The sequence below is a fragment of the Rhea americana genome, unplaced genomic scaffold, assembly GCF_003343005.1.
Source record: "Rhea americana isolate MKP2758 unplaced genomic scaffold, rheAme1 scaffold_8, whole genome shotgun sequence".
Lineage (NCBI taxonomy): Eukaryota > Metazoa > Chordata > Aves > Rheiformes > Rheidae > Rhea > Rhea americana.
The window spans coordinates 6,060,191-6,081,994 of record NW_028186978.1 but is presented as its reverse complement, the minus strand read 5'-3'; the positions used below and the strand labels follow the sequence as shown (position 1 = coordinate 6,081,994).

At 36.2% G+C, this 21,804-nt stretch overlaps 1 protein-coding gene across 13 annotated transcripts in view; it reads left to right on the top strand.

The window, feature by feature from the left end:
* Window positions 1–196: 196 nt before the first annotated feature.
* The window catches only part of KLHL5 (kelch like family member 5), a 59,239-nt gene continuing 37,631 nt past the window's right edge, over window positions 197–21,804 (top strand). For 4 of the 13 annotated variants that reach the window (XM_085322816.1, XM_085322815.1, XM_085322814.1 and 1 more), the window contains exons 1-3: window positions 197–432; window positions 746–872; window positions 3,423–3,513. Coding sequence is in view for 6 of the 13 variants with exons in the window: in XM_085322805.1 (XP_085178931.1) it covers window positions 19,239–19,615 (377 nt within the window). In the remaining 7 variants the exon portion in view is untranslated. Of the gene's footprint in view, window positions 433–692; window positions 873–3,422; window positions 3,514–19,046; window positions 19,616–21,804 lie in introns of those variants that run through there. The other 9 variants (XM_085322818.1, XM_085322817.1, XM_085322813.1 and 6 more) reach the window with 6 other exon arrangements.

Sequence of the window (21,804 nt, the reverse complement as noted above, 5' to 3'; positions counted from 1 at the left end):
CCCGCGCTTTCCATGCAGCGCCGCGCCTCCCCCCGCACAGGCCGCGCGCAAGCCAACGGGCGGCGCGCGCGGGCGGCCACGGCGCGCGCGCCTCCCGCCCCCGGCGCGGCGGCTCGGCAGGGCGGGGGGGCGTGGCCAAGGCGCCCCGCCCCCTGCCCTTGGGGCCCCGCCTCCCGCCCCGCCCCGCCCCGCGCGCGGCTGGCTGTGGGGCTGGAGCCGCCCGAGCGCGCCGGGAACGGGGCCCTGGGGGAGCCGGGAGCGGCGGGGAGGGGGTCGCCCAGCGGCCGCAGCCTTCCCCGGCGAGGCGCGAGTGCCGGCCGCCGCTGGGGCGGGGCGGGAGGGCAGGGGAGAGGAAGGAGGGGGAGGGTCGGGGCCTCCCTGGTGATTTTCCTTCCCCCTGCCAGGCTCGGCCCCCGTCCCGGGCCCGGAGAGGTGAGAGAAGGGCGGTAGGGGCTCGGCAGCGAGGGGAAGGGGTCTGGGGCTGCTGGGAGGTGGCGGAGAGGGGGAGGAGGAAGCGAGGGGGCGGGCTGCCGCCCTCCCTCTGCAAGGGGCGCCCGGGGCGGGGGAAGGAGCGGCAACCGCCGCCGCGGGGGGGCCACGCGTGTGAGAGGCGGCGCGGGGCCCGCGCCCCGCCGCGGCGGCAGCCTGCGCGGGGGCGGGGAGGGCTCGGCAGCGCTCGCCCGGGGGGAGCGGGGGCCCGAGCGAGCGGCCGTGGTGGGATCCGGGGCGGGGGTCTGTCCCGCAGGCCGGAACGGAGGCGCGCATGGAGACCGCCGAGGAGCGCGTCCCTCCGCGCCGGGTGGCCCCCGTGTCTGAGCGCTGACGCAGAGCGAAGACCTGGTAAAAGTGCACTTAACACAGTAGGCTTTCAGGTACTTGCCTCTATGTTTGTCCGGTAACCTTCCCGGCCATCGTAGGAAATACCTTGAAAAGTTGCTTTTCAAAAAACAAACAAACAAACGACCAGGTCACCAAAATAGGGAGTAACGTAACACAAGAGAGAAGAAATGCTAATGGTGAACATCAAGAACTGCTGTTCATATGTATTATTGGTTCCTCTTTTTTGTTATCATTTTGCGGCTTTTGACTTTGAAATCGTGCTCATTTAGCTGTGTGAACAATTATGTGGCTTAGCGGTCCAGCTGAAGTCAAGCCATCTGTGGCTCATTACCTGGGTGTTTTAGCAGTTATGTCAGTTTTAAGGCAGTGATGTCAGAATAATAAAAGGGAGATTTTTTGTTTGTTTATTTTTGTGTAAAACTTCAGTATGAAGTGAATTAAACTAAACTGAAATTTTGTTCTTATTTTCAAATAAAAATTACCATGCACTCTTTCTTACTAGCATGGCTAGGATTACAAATGGGAACTCATTATTACATTGATGTAGCTTTTGTATGTAGACAAACCCATTAAAACAATGGGTCCTTTTTTATATATATATATATATATAAAAGTTATAAGATGTGTTTTCATGAACAGTTGATTAATTTTGCCAGAAGCAATTTCTGGACCTTTCTCATTGTGGTATTTTTGCTGGAGAATTTACAAATGACTAAGATGTCATGTCACGTTTGTCAGTATGTGGACTAAGATTTAAAAAAAAAGGCTATGTTTTTGAATTTCATGGGTGTATTCCTGATAGTGGAGATTGTGCTCTTATCTTTTGCTTTTCCTTTTTTCTACTTGCTGAACAGTATTAAGGGATGACAAAGCAGGACAGAACCAAAACAATAACAGTCCTAATCTGAGTATAATAGTATTTTCCTTCACCTTGCTTCAGCTTCATGGAATCGTCTCCCAAACATGTCCTCTGATACAATAAATGAGCAAATCTGCTACCAAAGCCAGCATGTCATGTCATGTCATGTCATGTCAGCCAGTCCATGGCAGCAAATTTTAAAACCTTGTGTTTCATAGAAATGCAGTAAGTGTTCATTTAACAATAAGAAAGAATGTGCATGAAGATGAAATATGCTAGCATTAAACTGTTATAGTCACACAGTATTTACAAACTGCCAGTAACAGTGGCATTTCACAGTGATATACCTGTTCCAACTCTGTGGACTTTTCTGTCAAGTGTTTTTCAAAAAATTGTCCTTTGATTGTGCAAGTCTTCTACATTTTCATTGGTGTAAGTCAGTACCACATCATCTTTTATTATGCAATAAGAAAAATTACTTAAATGGACGTAATATGAAGAATTCTGCAACGTTTTAGAAACAACAATGTGATCTTGTATCTCCTTTACAAAACGCTTAAGAAATTTGTCTCCCCATCTATCAATTAAATTGCCTTTTATTGTACAATCATGTAAAGTACAAGAATGCATTAACTATAAACATAATTATCCAACATTTGCTTTCTTTCATGAGAACAAACTCACTGTTAAACTATTATTTGAAATTGCCAGTGAAGTAACGGCTGATCTGTATGTTTATTAATTGGTTGTATGGCCCTAGGAAACATAGTGATATAAGAGTTATGAGGTTGTGTGCTCCAGATGCATGAATGAGGTGATAGTCAGACAAATAGAAGGTTCTTGCAGGTAGTAGTAGATCAAGCCTCAAGGCTCAAATATTGGATGTCACATTATGCATTCACGTGTCTTGCAAGGGTCTGTTTTCTTTCTACTGAAAGTAATTATAGACAATTTGTGAAACTGCAAAACTACTAAAATACGTATATATAAATGTAAAATATTTTAAGTTTTAGTATGTATGGGTACCTTGGAGTATTTGTGAAAGGCCTGTAAACTGTCACAAGGAAGGACACACATTATCTCAGCAGGCTGGATTCTCTGAGTAGAAGTCTTTTGTCTGGAAAGTTTTTAGTGGCCGGCAAATTTAAAAGGATTGACAACCACTGTAACTGTGGTGTTTGTGACTTTTTACATTTAGTGGTTGTGGCTTCTCCTTTTATTGAAGTATATTTAGTTGTGATACTTGACTGTATTTGTTGATGCAGTAAATGTTACTCTCTGAAAACAGTTTTCAGGTTAAGCACTTCATTTGGCAAAACTACTCTTTGTTGCTCTTTAATGCTCTGCTGCTATTTCCTTCATGATATTACAGCTAGCCAAACATAGGAGCGAGAATGTGCTAAGGATATTAAAAATAAATAAAAATGAAAGTTGATTCCTTTCTTGCAGCCCAGTGTTATTTGAAACTACATATTCAAATTTCTTACTCATCTCCCCTCCTTTTTGGGGATCTTTGTCATGATATATGTGATTTAAAGTTGTGAAGGGGACTGAGGTGACAGTTCCACAGTGGCCTGCTTTTATGTCCTTTCTATCAGAAAGTTTAGGAATCACAAGACAAACAGAAGAAATTTGTATCTGAACCAAGTAGTCAGTCATCTTTCAAGATTTGTTTCAACTGCTTGTTCTTGTTCATTTGTACTGTTTTTTAATCTGTCTGCAGATTTTCCTACCTACCTCATAACTTTGGAAAGAAGACGACAAATGGAGCTCCATAATTCTATGAAAACCTAGAGGTCATTGTGGTGTTGTAGGTAACTATTATACTTGTTCAATTCTAACATAAAAATGCTGTAAGGAACATGATTTTAACCAACAAAGCTATGGGCTTTTCCAAATTCCATGTGAAATTTCTTTTTTTGTGTGTGTGTGTTGTAAATTTTGTGAGGACTTCCTTCTGATGAGTACACGAGCAGCAATTGACTTTGTATTTGTGGACAGATTCTGGTGTTTAGAAACATTTTGTGTAATTTCTCTGCTTCTGCTCTTTATCAAACCATGCTTTTATAGGGGATTGTCTGTATTGCTCTAAATTTTGATTTTTATCTTTTCAAAATGTGTGAGACACCTCTAACTTAGACTCTTTTAATCAGTATACGAAAACGAGAAATATTCACCCTAAATCTTTAAGAGAGAATGTTGCCTTACAGAAATGCTGACAATAAAAGCCCACCAAATCTCATTACTCCAGTAATATTGAGAGACTTCAGTTTTATTTTTTTAACCGGAAAGTAGTAAGATTCTTCTAAGCTAAAGTCATTTTCAAAAGAAATAGCTGTGACACCTTTACAAAGCAAAGGCATAAAAGAATGTTGAAGACATGAATATCTGCAAGACTCCAGCAGACACTCTGGAGTGTCTGCAAAGTAAAATAGTGCTGCAAAAATAGTGATGTGGGTGAGAAAGGTGAACCAGTTAATTTAGCGATACTAGCTTGTACTAAAATGAAAAAAAACTTGCTTTCTTGACTATGAGATTTCCACTTTGGGAATGTAGATAAAGAAGCATTCAGAAAATAACAGTGTATCTTTCTATTGTCTGGATTTCATTCATGTTGAGATACTAGTACAGAAGAGAGAATGTCCTCCTTATTGTCTGTTTTATCATCTTTCACATTACTAGCAATATACCATATACATGAACATCTTTAACAGTAGATGGCTTGATTTGTTCTGCTGTGTGTTTGTCTCTTTATCTGATTCTTGATAAACCTTCTGTCACAGTATATTGTAGTTTGGGAAACTGTAACCTTTGGCCACCTAGCCTTCCAGCCCCAGAAAGACTTGTTGTAGTTCTGTATGCTGGAATAACATTGTTTCCAATACCTTTAGCCTAGAGTGAGCATTGAGCATCAAATACAAAGTCTTCTATGCCTCTCTGCTGGAACAATTCTAGCCTAGAAGTCCATGCAGCTCTCAAGACAATGTTAGTTAAGTGTAGTGAAAGATGCTTGAAAGATATGGATGTAGTTATTACAAAGTCTTGTTTTGCCTTGGGTATATCCACGTATGGCCATCACACATGTGAGTAAGGACATCAGGAGTTCGGGAAGTTTTCAGTTTGAGTCCATTGCCATTCTCTGTCCCTTCTCAAGAATGTAATCACCAGCCCAGACATTCACTCACTTCTTTGTGTTGCTCCTTGTTAAGCAGCTGGGGAAATTTCAGGTTTTTGGGCTGGAATAATATTTTCTTATGTATGGATTAATTATAACTTGTTTCAAATGTTCATTTCTATCCTGTTGGTGCACCAGAAATAGCTATCGTGGTTTTAGTTAGTATAGGGTAAGTAGCAAGTATCTGAGCTAAATGAAATTCATTCTTAAGTCTATTGTACTTTGAAACATGTATTAAAATAGCACTTTCGCACTCCTATTTCTCCAAATCCCAAAGAAAATGCTCTTAAGACACTTAAGAAACTTGTCCCAAGTTTGTGATTGCCAAAGTTCTATGGACATTGTCATGTAAGTGGTAGTCAAACCACTGGTACTAGCTATGGCAATCAACACCACCAATGGCAGGAGAGTATTTGGTGTTATATCAGTATGCTGTGTGTTTTCCTTCAGTGTGGGCTCATGTAGCACTCGAACAAGAACCTGTCTCTCGTTCTGTGGTGTCATCATCAGTATCAAAACTCTTAGTGTTGCAAAGCTGAATGATGCCTTTGTTGCCTGTTGCTGCAAATTTAATGCGCAGAGATTAGGAGGCACCTGCACATGGCTTGATGTCTTCCTCTGACTTTATTCAGGTCTGGTAAATTAAAAGCATAGAGTTGTAAAGAACACGAAAATGAAACAGTTTCAAACACACATCAATCTGTCTTCTTTAAAATGCCTGAAGATTCAGCTCTGACTACAAAAGTACTTTATTATTATTATTTATTTATCCTCTCCCGTGCCTGTTTAGAAGCCTTTTGTGGACAACCTTTAATGAGCAGCAAGGAAAATCAGAAAAGATAATTGTAAAACACATTATAAAGCATATGTATCACATTAAGCAATTGGGGAAACCACTCCTCCTTGGCTGCCGTATTTTCTGGAAACTAGTAGGCTTTATTTAATTTCTGGGCATATACCTTGGCATTACTGATTATCTTGGCACCTACTCCTTAAACATTCCTGGGGATTAATCTGGGATTAAGGCAAGTCTCCTGACTTGCCAGTGATCCACTTCAGAGGAGTAATGTCATTGGAACAAATAACAGACAAAAATCAAAGGACCAAACTCCCTTCCATTTTTTTTCTTATTTTATTGGTTTCCTCTTTTTCATTTTCCACAGGTGAGTCTATTTTTTATGTATTTGTTAATATATTTGTTAATCTGTTTGTTGGCATCTTCCACTATAGATGGCACTGAAATTTTTCAGAGCTTTAAAAATAGTTGAGACTTTTTAGGTTCCCAGAAATGATTATGAGAACAGAACAGAGGAATTCTGTTTTCAATATCTTGCAGCCAGCTGTCCCAAAATACAGTAGGTTTACTTACTAAAACAGTAAACCCCCTCCAGGGTTCCAGAATTTTTAGACTTAGCCTACACCTTATGAACTATAGTGGCATTTTTCAAGAAGACAGATTTCTGTAAAGTTGAGAGAGGAATTGAGTTCAATGATATCCCTTAAAAGGGGATGTTTTGGCAATTACTTACCCTTTCATGCAACCGTAAGTGCTACTGCTGCTGAAGTCCTGATGTCTTCCATGACACCAGGATTTACATTATAGAAGAATTTGTGATCAGTAACATGGACTTTTCCAAGAACGTCCATCAGATTTTCAGAATTCATGGAAAACTCTTTATAAATTTGCACAAGATCTTTTTTGTAAACAATGAAGTTCAAGATAGAGTTTTGGTTTTCTCTTTTCCCATGTAAAGTAAGTCTGGATAGACTTGTTCCACTGCCTTAGCTGATACGCCTGTGAAAGTAGTCAATATACTTTGTATTTATTTTTACTGAAAACATGAATTCTTTTCCAACTTGCTTGAAATTTGCAGTGCTTTACACTTCAAGAAATTGCCATTTAAATAAGCATTCTACTTTTATTCTGTGAAAACTCCTATGGTCTTATATTATGCATTCAGTGGTTCATGTTTTTTTTCCCCTTGAAAGTATGTATAAGTTGTTCTGGATGTCTTAGTTATGTTCTAAGTGCTCACCTATTTATACTTAAAAAGCTATTTATTTCCTAAGAAATAACATCTGTTACAGTTTCAAAACACCACATCTTGTGCAAGTGTTTTGCGTAATTACAACCTTTTTAGCCTCTTTAAAATATCTGGAAAATGTTAACATGTTTCTCATGGCTACACTTGCTGCATTTTATTGGGAGAAGTGGGAAGGAGATGTGCTTTTGTCTAAAAATAATGAAAGTCTAAATTATTAATAGAGTTCTGTGTACAGCTTCACAGTTTCCGTCCCATTTCTGATAATCTTTCCTTAAATACTTCCTACGGATTGCAGCTGAATGCTTCCTGTTCAGCTGGATGGACTTTTGGTCTCCCTTGATACAGCCATTCTGACGTTGGCAAAGCCAATTATGCCAGTACCATTGGAAAAGACAACATCAAAATGAGAAGTAATAACTTTAGGGAAACTAGTAGGATACAAATAGAGCAGAAAGGGTTTAAGAATGAGACATTTTAGTCATCTGAAGACTTAAAATTGCTAAGTTGAACTGTTTTTTTGGTTTATCTTGTGTTTAGCTTTTCAAAAGGTTATAGTGTTTAGTTGCTATTAATACAGCATTTCAGAGAAAACTGATACTATTCTCGGATACTCTCAGATTAGTACCTCCAGTATTAGTCTCCCTTCTTAAAGGTGCAAATTCTAATCGGAACTGAGATTTGGGGGCTGAGAGGGATGGATATCAGACACCCCATTCAGAATACAGTAATCACAAAGCACAGAATTATGATCATGGTTCTGGTCTCCCAATGGCCAGCATTTCACAGAATGAATTTATTTTTCATAGGAAATATATTTTAAAAGCTGAATTTAAATAGAAAAAATCTATTTCCTGTTCTTCCTTCCATATGTTTCATACAATTTTCAGAATAAATAAAGGGTATTGTACTATAATCTGCTTATGGCTTTGTAACACTTTAATGTTCAATGTTACTTAGCCACAGCCACATTCTCAGTTGCAGGAAGTATTTACACATCCTTTTTAAGTATTGACTTTGAATAGGAAGATTTGCTTGCAGCCTGTTGTACTATAAGCTTTTTCACTTTTTAAAAACTTCTGTTTTTTTCTGTCACTCTTGAATCTATTTTATGTATACATTATTCATAAAGAGCAATGAAGGGCAGAAACAGAAAAAGAAAAACCCATATTCAGAGCTTTCTTTTTTTTTTTAACCATCCTTCTCTCAAAATGAAATTTAAGTATGCTATTTTGTAATCATAGCTCTATTCAAAATAGAAGTAAGGAGAGGGCTTCGTTACCTGAAGCCTCTATGAGATTATTTTTTAAATTCTGTTGGTTTTTTTTTTTCTGATATATCTTTGGTTTCCTCTCTGCTCCCTCCCTCCCTTCCCCTGCTATGATGTGAAGTGAAGAGAAAATACTATTAACATTCTAATACATGCTATGCAGGCAGGATGATGAAGATAACATAACCTATTCAGTACAAATTTATTTTGGTGGAAACGGTATCATTCATTATTTTTAAAAAAGTGTGCACCATTTTTATGCTTATTGTACCCTCAATTTCAAAGCCAAATGAACTTGTCAAAATGAAACTAAGAACAGTTGAAATATTTGCAATACCTGACTAGGTAATGTGGTACATATTCGTAACGTATAATAAGACAAGAATCAAGTCCAGAGAGGATTGCTAACCTGAGCTATAGAGAATGCAGATAGTAATATGACTGAATTACCCAATTAAGGCTACATTTACATGTAGTTTGTATGTTGTGAGGAGAAGAAATGAAAGAAGGTCACAGGAAGATACAGGTTTTTTGTCAGCCTTGGTAATTGGGTTTTTTGCAAGCAAGTTTTTATTTGTTATCAGAGTTGATATTTTATGTCATCTTTCGCAAAAATAAGCTATTAGCCTAACAGTTGCTGTTTCAGATAAATAAAACGTTCTACGCTGATTATTCATTGTATCAGTATAAGTAAAGTGTATTCTAATATGCATTTGTCTGGTAGATATTTTTAAAATATATTCTAAATATTAATATGCTAAAAGTACCTGCTTTTGAATATTTACTTAAATAATCAGTTGGTCATTGCCAGATACGAAATAAAAGTTTAAATCTCACTTTTTTACATGCGGTAAGGGACACTGCATTTTTGGATGTAAATGTAATCACAAGCTTGTGCATTCAAACTATAATTAAAACATTAAGAAAGTAGAACATTTAATGATGTTATAACTTGATGAGGCTTGGCAAGCTTTTCACCAAAAATCTTGCATTTTAAGTTCGGAAATAGTCTCTAAGCAAATAAAAATAGTTAACTAAAATTAATCTATGAGCTTAAAATGTGGGAAGATCAAGCGATAAGTAACAAAACTTCACTATTTTTTACCTGTTCTTATTTTTTGATGGATTTTTTTAAAACAAATATAGATTCCAGCTGTTCTATTGCGTAAGAATTGAACTGGCTTTTTGACCAAAGAATAATCATACTTTTACTGAAATTATTACTTAGTCTAAGTTCAAATATTGTTTTTAGAGAATTTACAGCTGAATGGATGTAAGAATAGTTTTTATGAATACTGAAAGCAAGGTAGGCATTTTTATAAATTTGGGCTAATGGGAAGGATAAATGGACAAACAGTTGCAAACTTAGAGAGCCAAATTCCGTAGGTACAGTATCTGAGTTTTACTTTTCCCTTAAGACTTAGGCTTAGTAGATGGAGAAAAACCATCTGGTAAGCAAATAATAAAAGCTTTTTCTTAATTATGCTTTTTCCTTCTGATGGCTTAACCAGCTGCTTCAAGGGTTTTCTCTTTTTTTGAGCATGCTGCCTTTGTAGTGGACCTCATTCCTCTAGGAAAGCAACAATTCTTGTACTCCTACGGTTCAGATCTGTGTCCCGTGTTCCCCCTGGCAGTTCAGGTATATTGCCGTTATCTCACTCCCAGTGGAGAATAGAAAATGCTTTCGGAATCTTGTAAAAACAAGAATGAGGTAGCAGAGGTGATGGGTCAGTATGCTTCTTAGAATACCTGAATTTTTAACTTGGCAAGTGCTTTAATGATGTAGAGATTTAATAGGTGGTCGAGATTACTGCCTTCTTTCTCAAGATCATTCCAGTTGTATACAATTGTGGGAGGGTGTGAGGTCAAAGCTGTGTTTGAAGACTGTCAGTCAGATACTCTGATTTGACTACTATTCCTTTTTTTTCTTTTTTTTTCTTTTTTTTTTCCTGAATCCTGGCTTTGGTAATATACAGCTACTTGGGCTAAAGCTGTTGTGCATACCCAAAAGCAAAAGATAGGAAGGAGCTAGATTTGTCCTTTGCATTATCAGTCCTTCCCTAATAACTTTGAATCCATTGGTCAGATTCAAACAAAATAAGAAAATGGAGCTGTGCTTAAGCTTGAAAATATCAGGTTAGATAGAAAAAGCAGGTAAGTATTTGGTTACTACGTTACCTGATGTCTGAACTGATCAGCATCTCTGCTGAATCTGAGTAGGCCACAGGATTTACTTGTCCTGCCTGTCTGACACTTAGCAGTGGGGCTTGTGCATGTGGATAGTGTGTAGGGAGAAATGTGAGATGAGGAGTACGAGAAAACTGGAGTTATTGTTAGAGTAGATTGTAGAATAAAGGAAGGTGGGAAATGGGAGATTGTTTTGGTGTGAAACTGCCAAGACAGAATGGAGAATCTAAGAAAAGTCTTAGTTCTGCAACTCGCAGTTACTAACTGATGTTGAGTCAAGTAAAAGTATGTTTAATGAACACTGCTCGGTGATTGTAACTATTTCTCTTCACTTATATTTATTTATAGGATTTGCTTTCTAGTCATTTGATAAAAAATACGAGAGGGGGTACAAACCAGAATAAGGAATTATTGCCAGGGAAATTAAGTGCCATTGCCCTTCTTCAAATATATCTTCATGTGATTCTATGAAGGATCACTGATTATGCTTAGGAATATGTGGTGACTTGATACATGACTTTACCTGAGATTTAATAGAATCCAAATACAGGATGTTTTGCCTTGTGTGCCTCAGATGCATATTATTTTACACAGTAATGACTCAAAGCAGAGAACTAGTTCTGTTTTAGAGATAAGAGAATAATTGTACTGTGATTTGCTCTGTATGTTTCTCCACCAAAGCAATATTTCCTTGAGCCAAATCCTGGGTAAAAATAACAGAAACCTTTAATTATCGTCTCTAATTTAATCATGTTGCTTTTACAACTATGTGATGCCTATTGTAACATGAAAAGCTTTTTGTCAAGATATTATGCTGGTAATTAAATGAGTGTTGTGAAGCATTTTGTTATGGTGTTTTCATAAAAAAAAAACATGTATGATCCAATTTAAAAATCTTTGGGACTATTTGATTATGAACACTGCTGTCTGGTACTGATTTTTCATTTCAGCGCTTAACTTTAAGTTTGAAAGTTACTGTGATAAATGTCACTTTTTGTGGAGAAATAACATCAAAGAGTAAGGTTTTGCAGTCTCCATGCTAGTACTTGCTAGTAACATACCTGTCAGCTTCTAGTGTGTCTAATTACAACAAAAGATTTTTTTGGAGATTGATGTAGATTCATCACACTAGTCCTTAATTGGAATTACTGCACGCTTAAATGCTCTTTTTAAAAATAGAGAACTTAGATTATAAATGTATATTTTTGTAAAAAAAAAATTTTGTATTTTGGAAGGAATGGAGGTAATTTATTCTTGTGGCATTTCTTGCATGGTCATTTCTTCATCTATGTTCAGTAATGACTCTTGCTCTTTATGCAATTTGACTAAAGCTTAACTGGTGAGCTGCTATTTTGCACATACTTGTAAATTAGGATAAATGATACATATTTAGCGTTGGCATAGAAAATCACATACTGTATTGGAGGGATGAAGAATATGTGTAGTACCATATCCCTTTGGTAATGTTCTAACAAAACAGTTTTAAAGTATTTAAAAACTAAGGCATTCATTACCTCTATTTTCATGTATAAAAGTTGAAAGAAATGCATAATTCAACAGTGGGGTGGGGAGAATATTCTCCTATAGAGCAACATTTCCATTCAGTGCCATAGAACCCGTGCACCGAGTTCTTCTCCTGTACTTTCAGTTACCGTATTTGGCGCTTATACTTTGTACTTGTAGGGTTGATAAACACAAAGTGGTAATAGATCAAAATGGTTAATATTTTTTTAATCTACCTCATCTTTCAGCTACTAAAATGATTTAATTCTATCCAGCCTTTCCTCTTAAGGGGTGGTTTAAAGACACTTTATTTATGGGAGTGTGCAGGCAGAATTAATATGCTTGGTTGATAGGGTATGTTTTATTCATAATACGTAAGTGCAGGGTTTTTTTGTTTTGTTTTGTTTTCTTTTTTTAAGAGTCTTTTCTTGGCATGGCAGCTATCTCGGGAAAGTCAGTGTGGGGAAGCGACCTAAGGGAAATAGTTTGAGGTCCATGGGATAGGGAGATGAGGGTTAATTAAATACTTGATTTTCCATTTGCTTCCTTACTAATGGATCAATCAGCACTTCATTGGTCTCCATCTGCCTCTAGCTACACTGGAAAAGTGAATTCAGAGTGCTTAAGAGAATTAGTAGAATTAGATAATGATAAAATAAAGAGGCTTTTTTATATGAGAGATTGATCCCCTTTTTAAATGTATGCATTTTAATATAGTGGTAAAATCGATTTTTTTTAAATTGCAAGGATTTTTCTGAGAGTTTTTGTTTGATATCTGTGACATAGTGCACAGTAGGGTTCCTAAAATGCCATAATTGCGTATCTTGTGTAGATACAGCACTAATTCTTAAGATTAAATAATAGCTCTTTTCATACCTATGAGAGATAATAAAATGATTCTCATAAACATTCTTTCTTTCAGGGTGGTGATTCTTTGTTTTTAACTTTGATCATTCATGTTGCCTTGCTCTGAACCTTCTATTTTTAAATACTATTCTTAAGCTACAATGATCAATAGTACACAGAGGATTCCAGATGAGATCACACTAGTTTTATATGAATATATCATATTTTATTATGTATCGTATATTATCCTTTGGGCAGCCTAAAGTCTTATGTGTGGGAGTTTCTTTTTGTTAACTGAAGCTGCTGATTAAGCAGAGATCCTTTTTGAGAGATGTATGATGAGTCTTTTGAGGTATCTTTTGGTGTTAAATCATTGATTTAAAACATCTATATGTTGAATAGTTTGGTTCAGTAGCTATTGCTTTGCACACCTTGACATTTATATTCAGTTTAAGCTGTTTGCCTACAAGCCTCTATATAGCTCTCTTAGAAGCTTGCATATTCAAGCATGGAGAGCTATTTCGTATTACCTGAGCACCTGCAAATTTACTTCTTCACTGTTCTTTTAGTATATCATAATCTATAATTCTCCATTTGGTACGTAATGCAGAACGGTGAGTTAACCTGTAGGTAGCATCACCAAACAAGTATTGATTCTATTATTGACAAGGATACTAGTATTAACTTATTCTTGATTTATTCTTTTGTGACTTTTTGAGGAAAACTGAAGATACGGTGAAATAAAACTGCTAGAAAAATGTCAGAATACCTTTTTCAGTTTGCCTGCAAATTGGACTGTTCTTTACACAAAGCTGACGTAGGCCTTGTTTGTATTATATTGGTAATAGGAAATTATCTCTATGTTGTTTTGATTGAAGTTGCCACGGTTCTTTAAAGTGTGGTATATGTCCTTTTGTTGCTTAGTTAGGCAATACCATCCTAGAACTAGTTCTAAATAATGGCTTTACTTCTGGTAGGACCTCTTTAAATTACCATGGAACAGTATTTTGGTTATCATCCTTCCCTAACAGTGAAATTTTTAGAGGAGATGATTTGTGCTGGACTGCAACTATCTCTAGACTGATGCACTTCACCCTCTTTTTGTTAGAATTGGCAGTGCTGGTATTCCTGGCATGTATGAGTTGCTTGCATTTTGTGTGGCTATCAGAGCCTTTTGGTGCAGAAAAAATTATCTTTTAATTCTTTTGGATTGGCATGTCACAAGATTGTGCATTTGATGTTATAACTGAATTTTAACTGAAAAACACAGCTGATCTGATGGACTTGAATCAAAGATTTTTTTGAATGTGAATATTCAGTTTCAGGGGACTTAGTGCACTGTTTAGTCAAGAATGGCTCTGATTTACAATTTTACATGTAGATTATACATTTCATGATAATGATTGGGTATCACTGGGGTATATTTAATGTTAAAGAAACATAAATGTCCTAGAACATGACTTCTGTTCTCTGTGTGAGCAGCTGTGATGCCTAAGCTAAAAAAAATCAGGAATGGCAGTATAGTCTTCTGCTATATATGGAATTTGTTGTCCATAAAAGCTTTTGTTTTCTTATCTGAATAAAATAAGATCAAACCAGACTGTTGCTCTGCGTGTCTTCTCCGAGCTGAGTGCTCTGAAGTCAGTGTTTCTCAACATACAACTCACCTTCCGAAGGGGAATGTGCAGTGCCAAGTCACAAAAAGTCGTGATACAGTCCCCCTAATTTGGCAGCAGCTTATTTTCTCCAGTCAGAACAGTAAGTTTAAATATGTATGGTTAGTAACTGTACTTGTTTTTCCCTTCTTGTCTTGGATGAATTACACTGTTCATGCTACAAGGGACTCTTCACAAACATGAACCACAAGTGGTTTCCCCACCACCACCACCTCCTTTTAACAAAAAAACTTCTGCATAGGATATGAGTACTGTTTCATAAGATCCTAGAGCGTGAACATAGCTATCTTTGTGATTCTTGAGCTGGACCATAGGAATAGGGAAGAAAAAAGGTTTGTTTGGTGGACCTTTTTTTTTGGTATCATAAACATAGATATAAGCAGGATTGCGCATGTGGAGTTTTATCTGTATTAGTTTTCTTTGGACAGTTATTTTAATGTTTTAAATTAATATTTGAGTTAAATTCCTTTTTTAAAATCTGTAAAATATATGGACATTTTAATAGTGCAGTATGCATTTGATCGTTCAACAAAACTTGCAGTCGTTTAACCTTTCTTACGTTTTAGAATAGGTATCCAGGGTATGTAAACACTGGCAGTAGTACATTACCTCATTGCACTTTAATGAGTTGGTGTATGTCTAAAATGTATCTTTTCATATTTAAATGCAAATGTTAGTGTTTTTTTCAGAAGAGAAACAACTCTTTCAGTCAATACAAGAACTATATCTAATTATTTTGACACTTTCGTTCTTAATTGGCACCTAAAATGATCATTATCGTCATCCAAGAACTAGCTGAGCTTTTATGCCCCTATTAAAAATGGATAATTTTTTAATTTATTTGACAAAATTATTACTTTAAAAATGTTATATTTGAGTTGCCCTGATTTAGATAGTACAGCTTTTTAAAGCTAAAACATGGCAATGTCAGGAAAAAAAAAGTTACCATGAAAAGTGATGTTGAGATTCAAATCTTACAAATGCTTCTATATCTTCAGTAGATATATTTTGAAACTTAATGATTTCCTACTGAAAGTCATATTAAATAAAGTCATATTGAATAAAGAGTTTAGGCCTGCTTATTTAAAGATTTTTTCATGTTTTCTGGTAATGCACTTAATATACGGCCTTATTTAAAATGTATCTACCCTCAATTTATGCAACAGAAGTATCATACGAATAAAAATGTTGCCTAAATTTTAACTGTTATGCTGCACTGCAACCTTCCTTTTACATGTGTATGAATAAACAGATTATATGTAAGAATCTGTGTAGTAAATTTCTTGGCTAGTAGAGAAAAACACTTTTTATATTTCTGTGTTAATAAACTGTTCTGAAGAACTTGAAATCAGCAATGTATAAAGCTGTTATATCCTGTTCTTGGCGTTAACTATCTGCATTACTGCAAATTTAACAGACAGTATGGATTTAAATATTTTCCATTTGTTCAGAAGGCAGAAATCGGCAAACTGTCCCCTAGTGCCAAGTGTCTGTGGGAATTTATTATTTTGTGGTGCTACTCATATGAGAGAAGGTATATACTTAAATGGTCAGGTGTACCATGAAAGAATATCAATCAAGCATTCAGTTAAAGCCAGAGTTTTCAATACTGTCTTCACAGTAAGCTTAAAGAACGTTACACTCATAAAGAGGACAGTGTACATATGTTTAAAATGTTGTTATGACTCATTATAACATAGTAAATGGTTGTTCAGCTGCAACATGGCAAATGTCAGAGAAAATGTGCATAAGGTTTCTTTGCTCTGCTCCAGATCAGTGTACCTATTCTTTAGTAAATAGAAAAATATTTTAGAAACTTTAAAGCCTGTTTGTGCTGGGTTCTACCCTACACATTTTCATTGAGGTGGACAGCACCTTCCAATTTACTTTTTATAGGAGCTTTCTCAGAAATGTGTACATGCATTGAAAAGACTTAAATTTCTTTATTGATGTGAATATTTGGGTCTGGGAGCACCCATTGGCAGAAGAGACACCAAAGATGAGGTCTGAGTAGTTCTAGTAAGCAGGGGTCCTAAATAATTCACCATTTGAAATCTCCCCAAAAGTCTGTTACTCCCAGCAGGGGGAGCTTGAAAATGTGTCACGCTATTCAGAATAATAAAGATTGTCCAGAACACGAAGAGGTCCTCAATTATTTCTGAGCAATGTTGTCAATATAAACTGAAGAATTGTGGCATTTGTCTCATCTTGTCATTTGTAATATGAACTTTGTTTTTAAATTATGAAACTGAACTATTTTAGAATGCAGTCTACTCAAAATTTTGCATTAGAACTGTAATGTGGGAGACTGTGGAGGAGTCTGAGTTTGTATAATTTAGAAAGATGAGAGAAAATAAAAAAATACTTCTGTATTTTGAGAACTACAGCAGTTTGTTGTCTAATTGCTGATTGATCCTATAGCTTTGCAGCAGAAAAAGCAGTAAATACGTTGAATTTCCCCTAAGTCATGAGGAAGTGCTGAAAAAGCACTAGAACTAGCAAATCTGCCATTGTGTTAGTAGATTTGTACAAGGACAATTTGAATTTCAAATGATTCCGTTATATAAGAAACAAGATCTAGGTCAACCATGGAGTATAGTGGATTTAGCATACCAACAGAAGTAAAAATATTTAAAACTTATTTTTCAAGGCTACAGTGAACAGGTAATTAAAATACTGCTGCTGTGGTGAATGTTAACAAATACAAAACATGATTTCTTGTCCTGCCTCATTCACCTTTGAAGAATACCAGACAGCTACACAAAATGTAATGAGAGGATAAATAATTAAAAAAAGTTATTTCGTTACTACTTCTGCTTTTCAGTGCAGCAGTTAGACTTTCTGAAAATTAGGTAGTTAAATATGCTCAAGATGAGTAGGGACTGGCTTTCATATTTTTTCAGTTAAACATCCATGCATTAACATGCATTAAATCATTATCCTTCTTAAGTTATTTCCATGCATGATGAAATCCCCAGTAAAGATGGTGACAACTTTGTATACATCCCTACTTAATCCTTTCACTTTTCAAATATCTTTGTGTTCTGGATATTCTTCAAAGGCCATCCTTTAAGGTTTTTGATAGACCAGGAAGCCAGGAAGATGCAAATTCTGAAATCTAAAATCTCTTCATAGAGAACAACTGACTGGAATACCACTTCTATATAAATGATCTTTGTTAGCATGTATGAGAAGCACTTCTGTAAATAACTGTCCTGAGCAATGGCAGGTGAGCTTTTCTAGGTAAAGGTGGCCTTTTCAGCATTTTAGTTCCTAAGAAAACAGTATGATTTACTCCTGCCGTGAAACTGAGCAGTTGCTTTTTGGGTGGTAAAGTTCAGCTCTTCTTAAATTTCGTATGGACTCTTCACATAGCCCATTATAAGAAACATTACCATATCCTAACTACAATATCACAGAAGCATGGTTCGTAGCTCGTAACATTCACATGAGAGAGAGTAGCTTTCACTTTTGATGGAACGTGTAGGTAGAAATGAGGCACTTTTATAAAGTTACTGCATTTCTATCCTAGAGAGTTGAACAGACTGATTGAACTGTGAAAGTTGAAAATGTAGGTCTGGTTCTCAAGAGCTGATAAATTCAAGGTCTCCTTATTGTTCTTCTAAAATCATTGCTACTATTTCCATTTGATTGGAATGGATCTCAGCAATTTAGTCCTTACTAGCTTCATATGTCATAGAGGAAATAGTCTATTTTTTAAATAGGAAATATAAATTGGTTGTTGTGTATTTTTTCCTTTTGACTCTCTTCCTCATTCAGGTAAAGACTTACTGGATGTTCTAATGCATCTAATTCTAATTAGATAAACTGCATATCTAGAGGGAATTCTGACCCCAAAATACATACTTTTTTCTATTCTGTTCCATCACAATATCTTTAACTTGATCTGCAACAGCTAATTCCAGATTATGAGAAAGAAGCAAAGGTCTTTTGTTGCCCCCCTTTTTTTAAGGGATATTTTGGATAGTGACCAGTTAACTTTTGTTGCTTATGCTTTTAGTGATGTATAAATGAATGGAAACCACTAGCTCATTTCAGATAGACCTCTCAGCAACCACTGTTTGAATTTTTCAGTTACTGCAGACCTAGATTTGAATAAAAGCACATCAGGATGAAAGACTGTATAACCCATTACTAGTCCCTTGAGCCTTCCAGGCTTTTTTTTTTTTTTTTTTTTTTTTAAATGCATGTCCTGTTAATGGAAAAAATAATTTCCAGTTCAGTGTCCCCTCAGTACAATCAGTGATCTTTGGATTGGTTTCAGTCTCCTCTGTAAATTATTCTCTAGCAGTGTAGAAAGAATTTCATTTGCTTTTTGTGCAATCTGTTTTCCTCTGTGTAGAGCAAGAGTTAACAGAATAAGAAGCAGGGATTCTGAGATGCTGTACAGGAATTACGTTCTCTGTCATTTGTTGTTTAAGAAAAGGGGGTGGTAGTCAGCCCTTGAAAGGGCTTTAATGAATACTGTATGGTGTTTTTGAAAGCTAATGGTGAGAAGAGAGCAGTAGAAACAGCCCTGAACCCTTTTAGGATAAACTGATTAGCATTTTTCCTGGTTGAGGTGATTGTTTCACCTTGTTTTCGTCTCAAGATTTTTCATCATCCTCTGCCGTTTGTTTTTATTCAAATGACATAGCTTTAAAGAAGTCTTTTCTGTGTGAATGCAGTTCTCCCTTTCTCCTCTCCTTTTCCCCTAGAAAATTTGTTTGCCACAGACAGGGAGAGCGTGTGTTTCTCTTGTCTTGGTTGGGTGCACAAATCTTTTTATGTGCGCTGCTTCTTACCCTGTTGCCTAGACGATCACTTGTTTTCACTAAGGATGTCTAGTTCTCGTAAAGAGTTTGACGTGAAGCAGATTTTAAAAATCAGATGGCGGTGGTTTGGTCATCACGCATCAGCTCCTGTTTCTGCAGTTGATAACAACCAGGGAGACTTTTGGAACAGAGGACAAAATGTAACAACTGGTGGCACAAAGTTTATAGATCCAGGTAACCTACCTTTAACATCAGTTGGTTACAGAAGGTCCAGCCAACAAGATTTCCAGAATTCACCTCCTTGGCCAATGGCATCCACCTCAGAAGTCCCTACATTTGAATTTTCAGCAGAAGACTGTGGAGGTGCACGTTGGTTTGACAGACAAGAAGCAGATGATAGAGCAAGTGAAGAAGAAAATGAATCAGACAGCAGTTCTTGCAGGTTAACTATTACTTTTCTATTTTAAGAACTGTGGTTTCATTTCATGTTTGCATATACCATCCATGTATAGGGTATCCTTTATTCTAGATTAAAGGGTTTCAGAAACATAACAATTGCTGTGTATCAGAAATACAGAACTTTGATTATCAGTGTTTTTATATGTTCACTAGAACCTCTTTAAAAGCTAAAAGATTTTGTCAGTGTGGATAGCCTATAAAAACTGTTTTTAAAAGCTAAATGAAAATGATGCTCTTTATCTCTGTATGCGTGAGTATGTGCATGCACTCCCTTGTTTTATGTGGTATACTGAGCACATGCTGTTATGGATAAGATAATCTTCATTACATTACAATGTTACAGGATGTTTTTTGAATTATTTTGAAATGATACTGATCGTCTAGTTTTGCTGAGAATTAGTTCCATGCGAATTAGGAGAAAATAAAAAGAGCGAGTGTCTTTGACTCTTACGTCTGATGTTTCGAAGTGCTTTTATAGATGAGGGAGCTGAAAATGCCTTAAAAATACTAAAGCTATAAATCTTTCGCCTGTGCATATGCAACTTCAAGGGTGAAAAAAATTCATCTGCTGAAAGGGATACATTATCAACCAGTTTGTGCTGTAAACCAGTATCAAAAGATTGCTTTAAAATGATTGCAGTTTTCCTTTCAAGTGTGTTAAACTGTACACCTAAATTAAAAATAGGAAATGATTTTATTATGTTTATGGAGATGTTTTGGTGTTTTTCTCGTACATTACTAAAGATTAAACTATAAAATTTGTTCTTAAGTGAAAGATGTTTAGTGGTTGGTGGAAAATTAGACAATTTAATCATCTTTCTTGTTAAATACTAGCTTTTCAGTTAGCTCCTGTTACTGCATGTCAGCCATCCTTCACTAAAAGTGTTTTTCCTCCTTGTTATAGTGTATATAATGCATACTAGTTAACTTACTATTTCAAATATTTATGTTTGCTTTCTAGCTTTTAAGTTAGTTTTGCAATGATATGACATTTTAGAAAGTATGACCCCATAAAAGGGTACACTGTTTATTAATAAAGTCTATTAGGAACAGATCAATCTAGTTACAACAGTTTTAGTGTTTTGCATTCCATAGAAGAAAAATTCATTTGGTGCAAGGACAAAGCAGTCAAGAACAAAAGCACTAGCTATTTATGGTTTGTGTAACCTTTTAAGATTCTGGAAGAGGACGGAGGTAAAAATTCTTAGGAGTCAACATGGTATATTTGCTTTTATCACTGGATTGCAAAAGTATTAGAATTACTAATTCTAACTAAAGGCAACCTACATGCACTGATACAGTATAAAAGCAGTCTTAGCATGCTACAAAAAATATACTGCTATAAATAACATGTATCAGTAGACCTCCTACTTTACGTGATCTTATTTATTTTTAATAGCTGTGCCAGTCACTGGATGCTGTGTATGATAGTAGGTACATCACCTTACATTTCAGAAATACCTATTTGTGATGCAAAATTTTTATGTAAATCATTACCCCTAATAGGATACCTTTGCTATAGGAAGGCAATCAATGTAGAAAAAATGTAGTTCTAAGAGACTAATGTTAGCTTGAAAATACTACAAATAATACAGATTTTTAACTGTAGGAGAAGAGTTTACTTATGACAAAACTAATTTCTTACTTAATATGGAAATGAAATACTTCAAATATATATTTAGGGTATATGGGAAATCTGTATAGCACTAGTATTTTATTTATAAGTTTTTTGGAGGAAGGGAGTTTTATACTGCAGGAAATACACATAGGATTTGAACTTCTATTTACTAAATTTGGTGGTTTTTTAATTACATGTTTAATGAAGTATAGCATATGGAGTTATTTAATTCTTTTATTTGTMCCTCTTACTAGTGTGTAAATTTCATTCTTCAAAATAAATACTTTATATGAATTTTGGGTTCAGTATCTGTACAATTTAACATCTAACATAAGAACTTGCTTTGTTTGGTAGCTATTTTTTGTTCTCTAGGAGAGGTTGTATTTAAACCATGCCTTATCATACTCCCTTTATTAGGACTTTATAACCTATAGAAGTCTGTCTAACAGCTGAAATTTTTCTAATGTTCAGAACTGGATTAAATGTCAACTTTGTTACTCTGAAATATAGCTTATCTATTGACTTGAGTAACAACCTTCCCTCCTCCCTCCCCT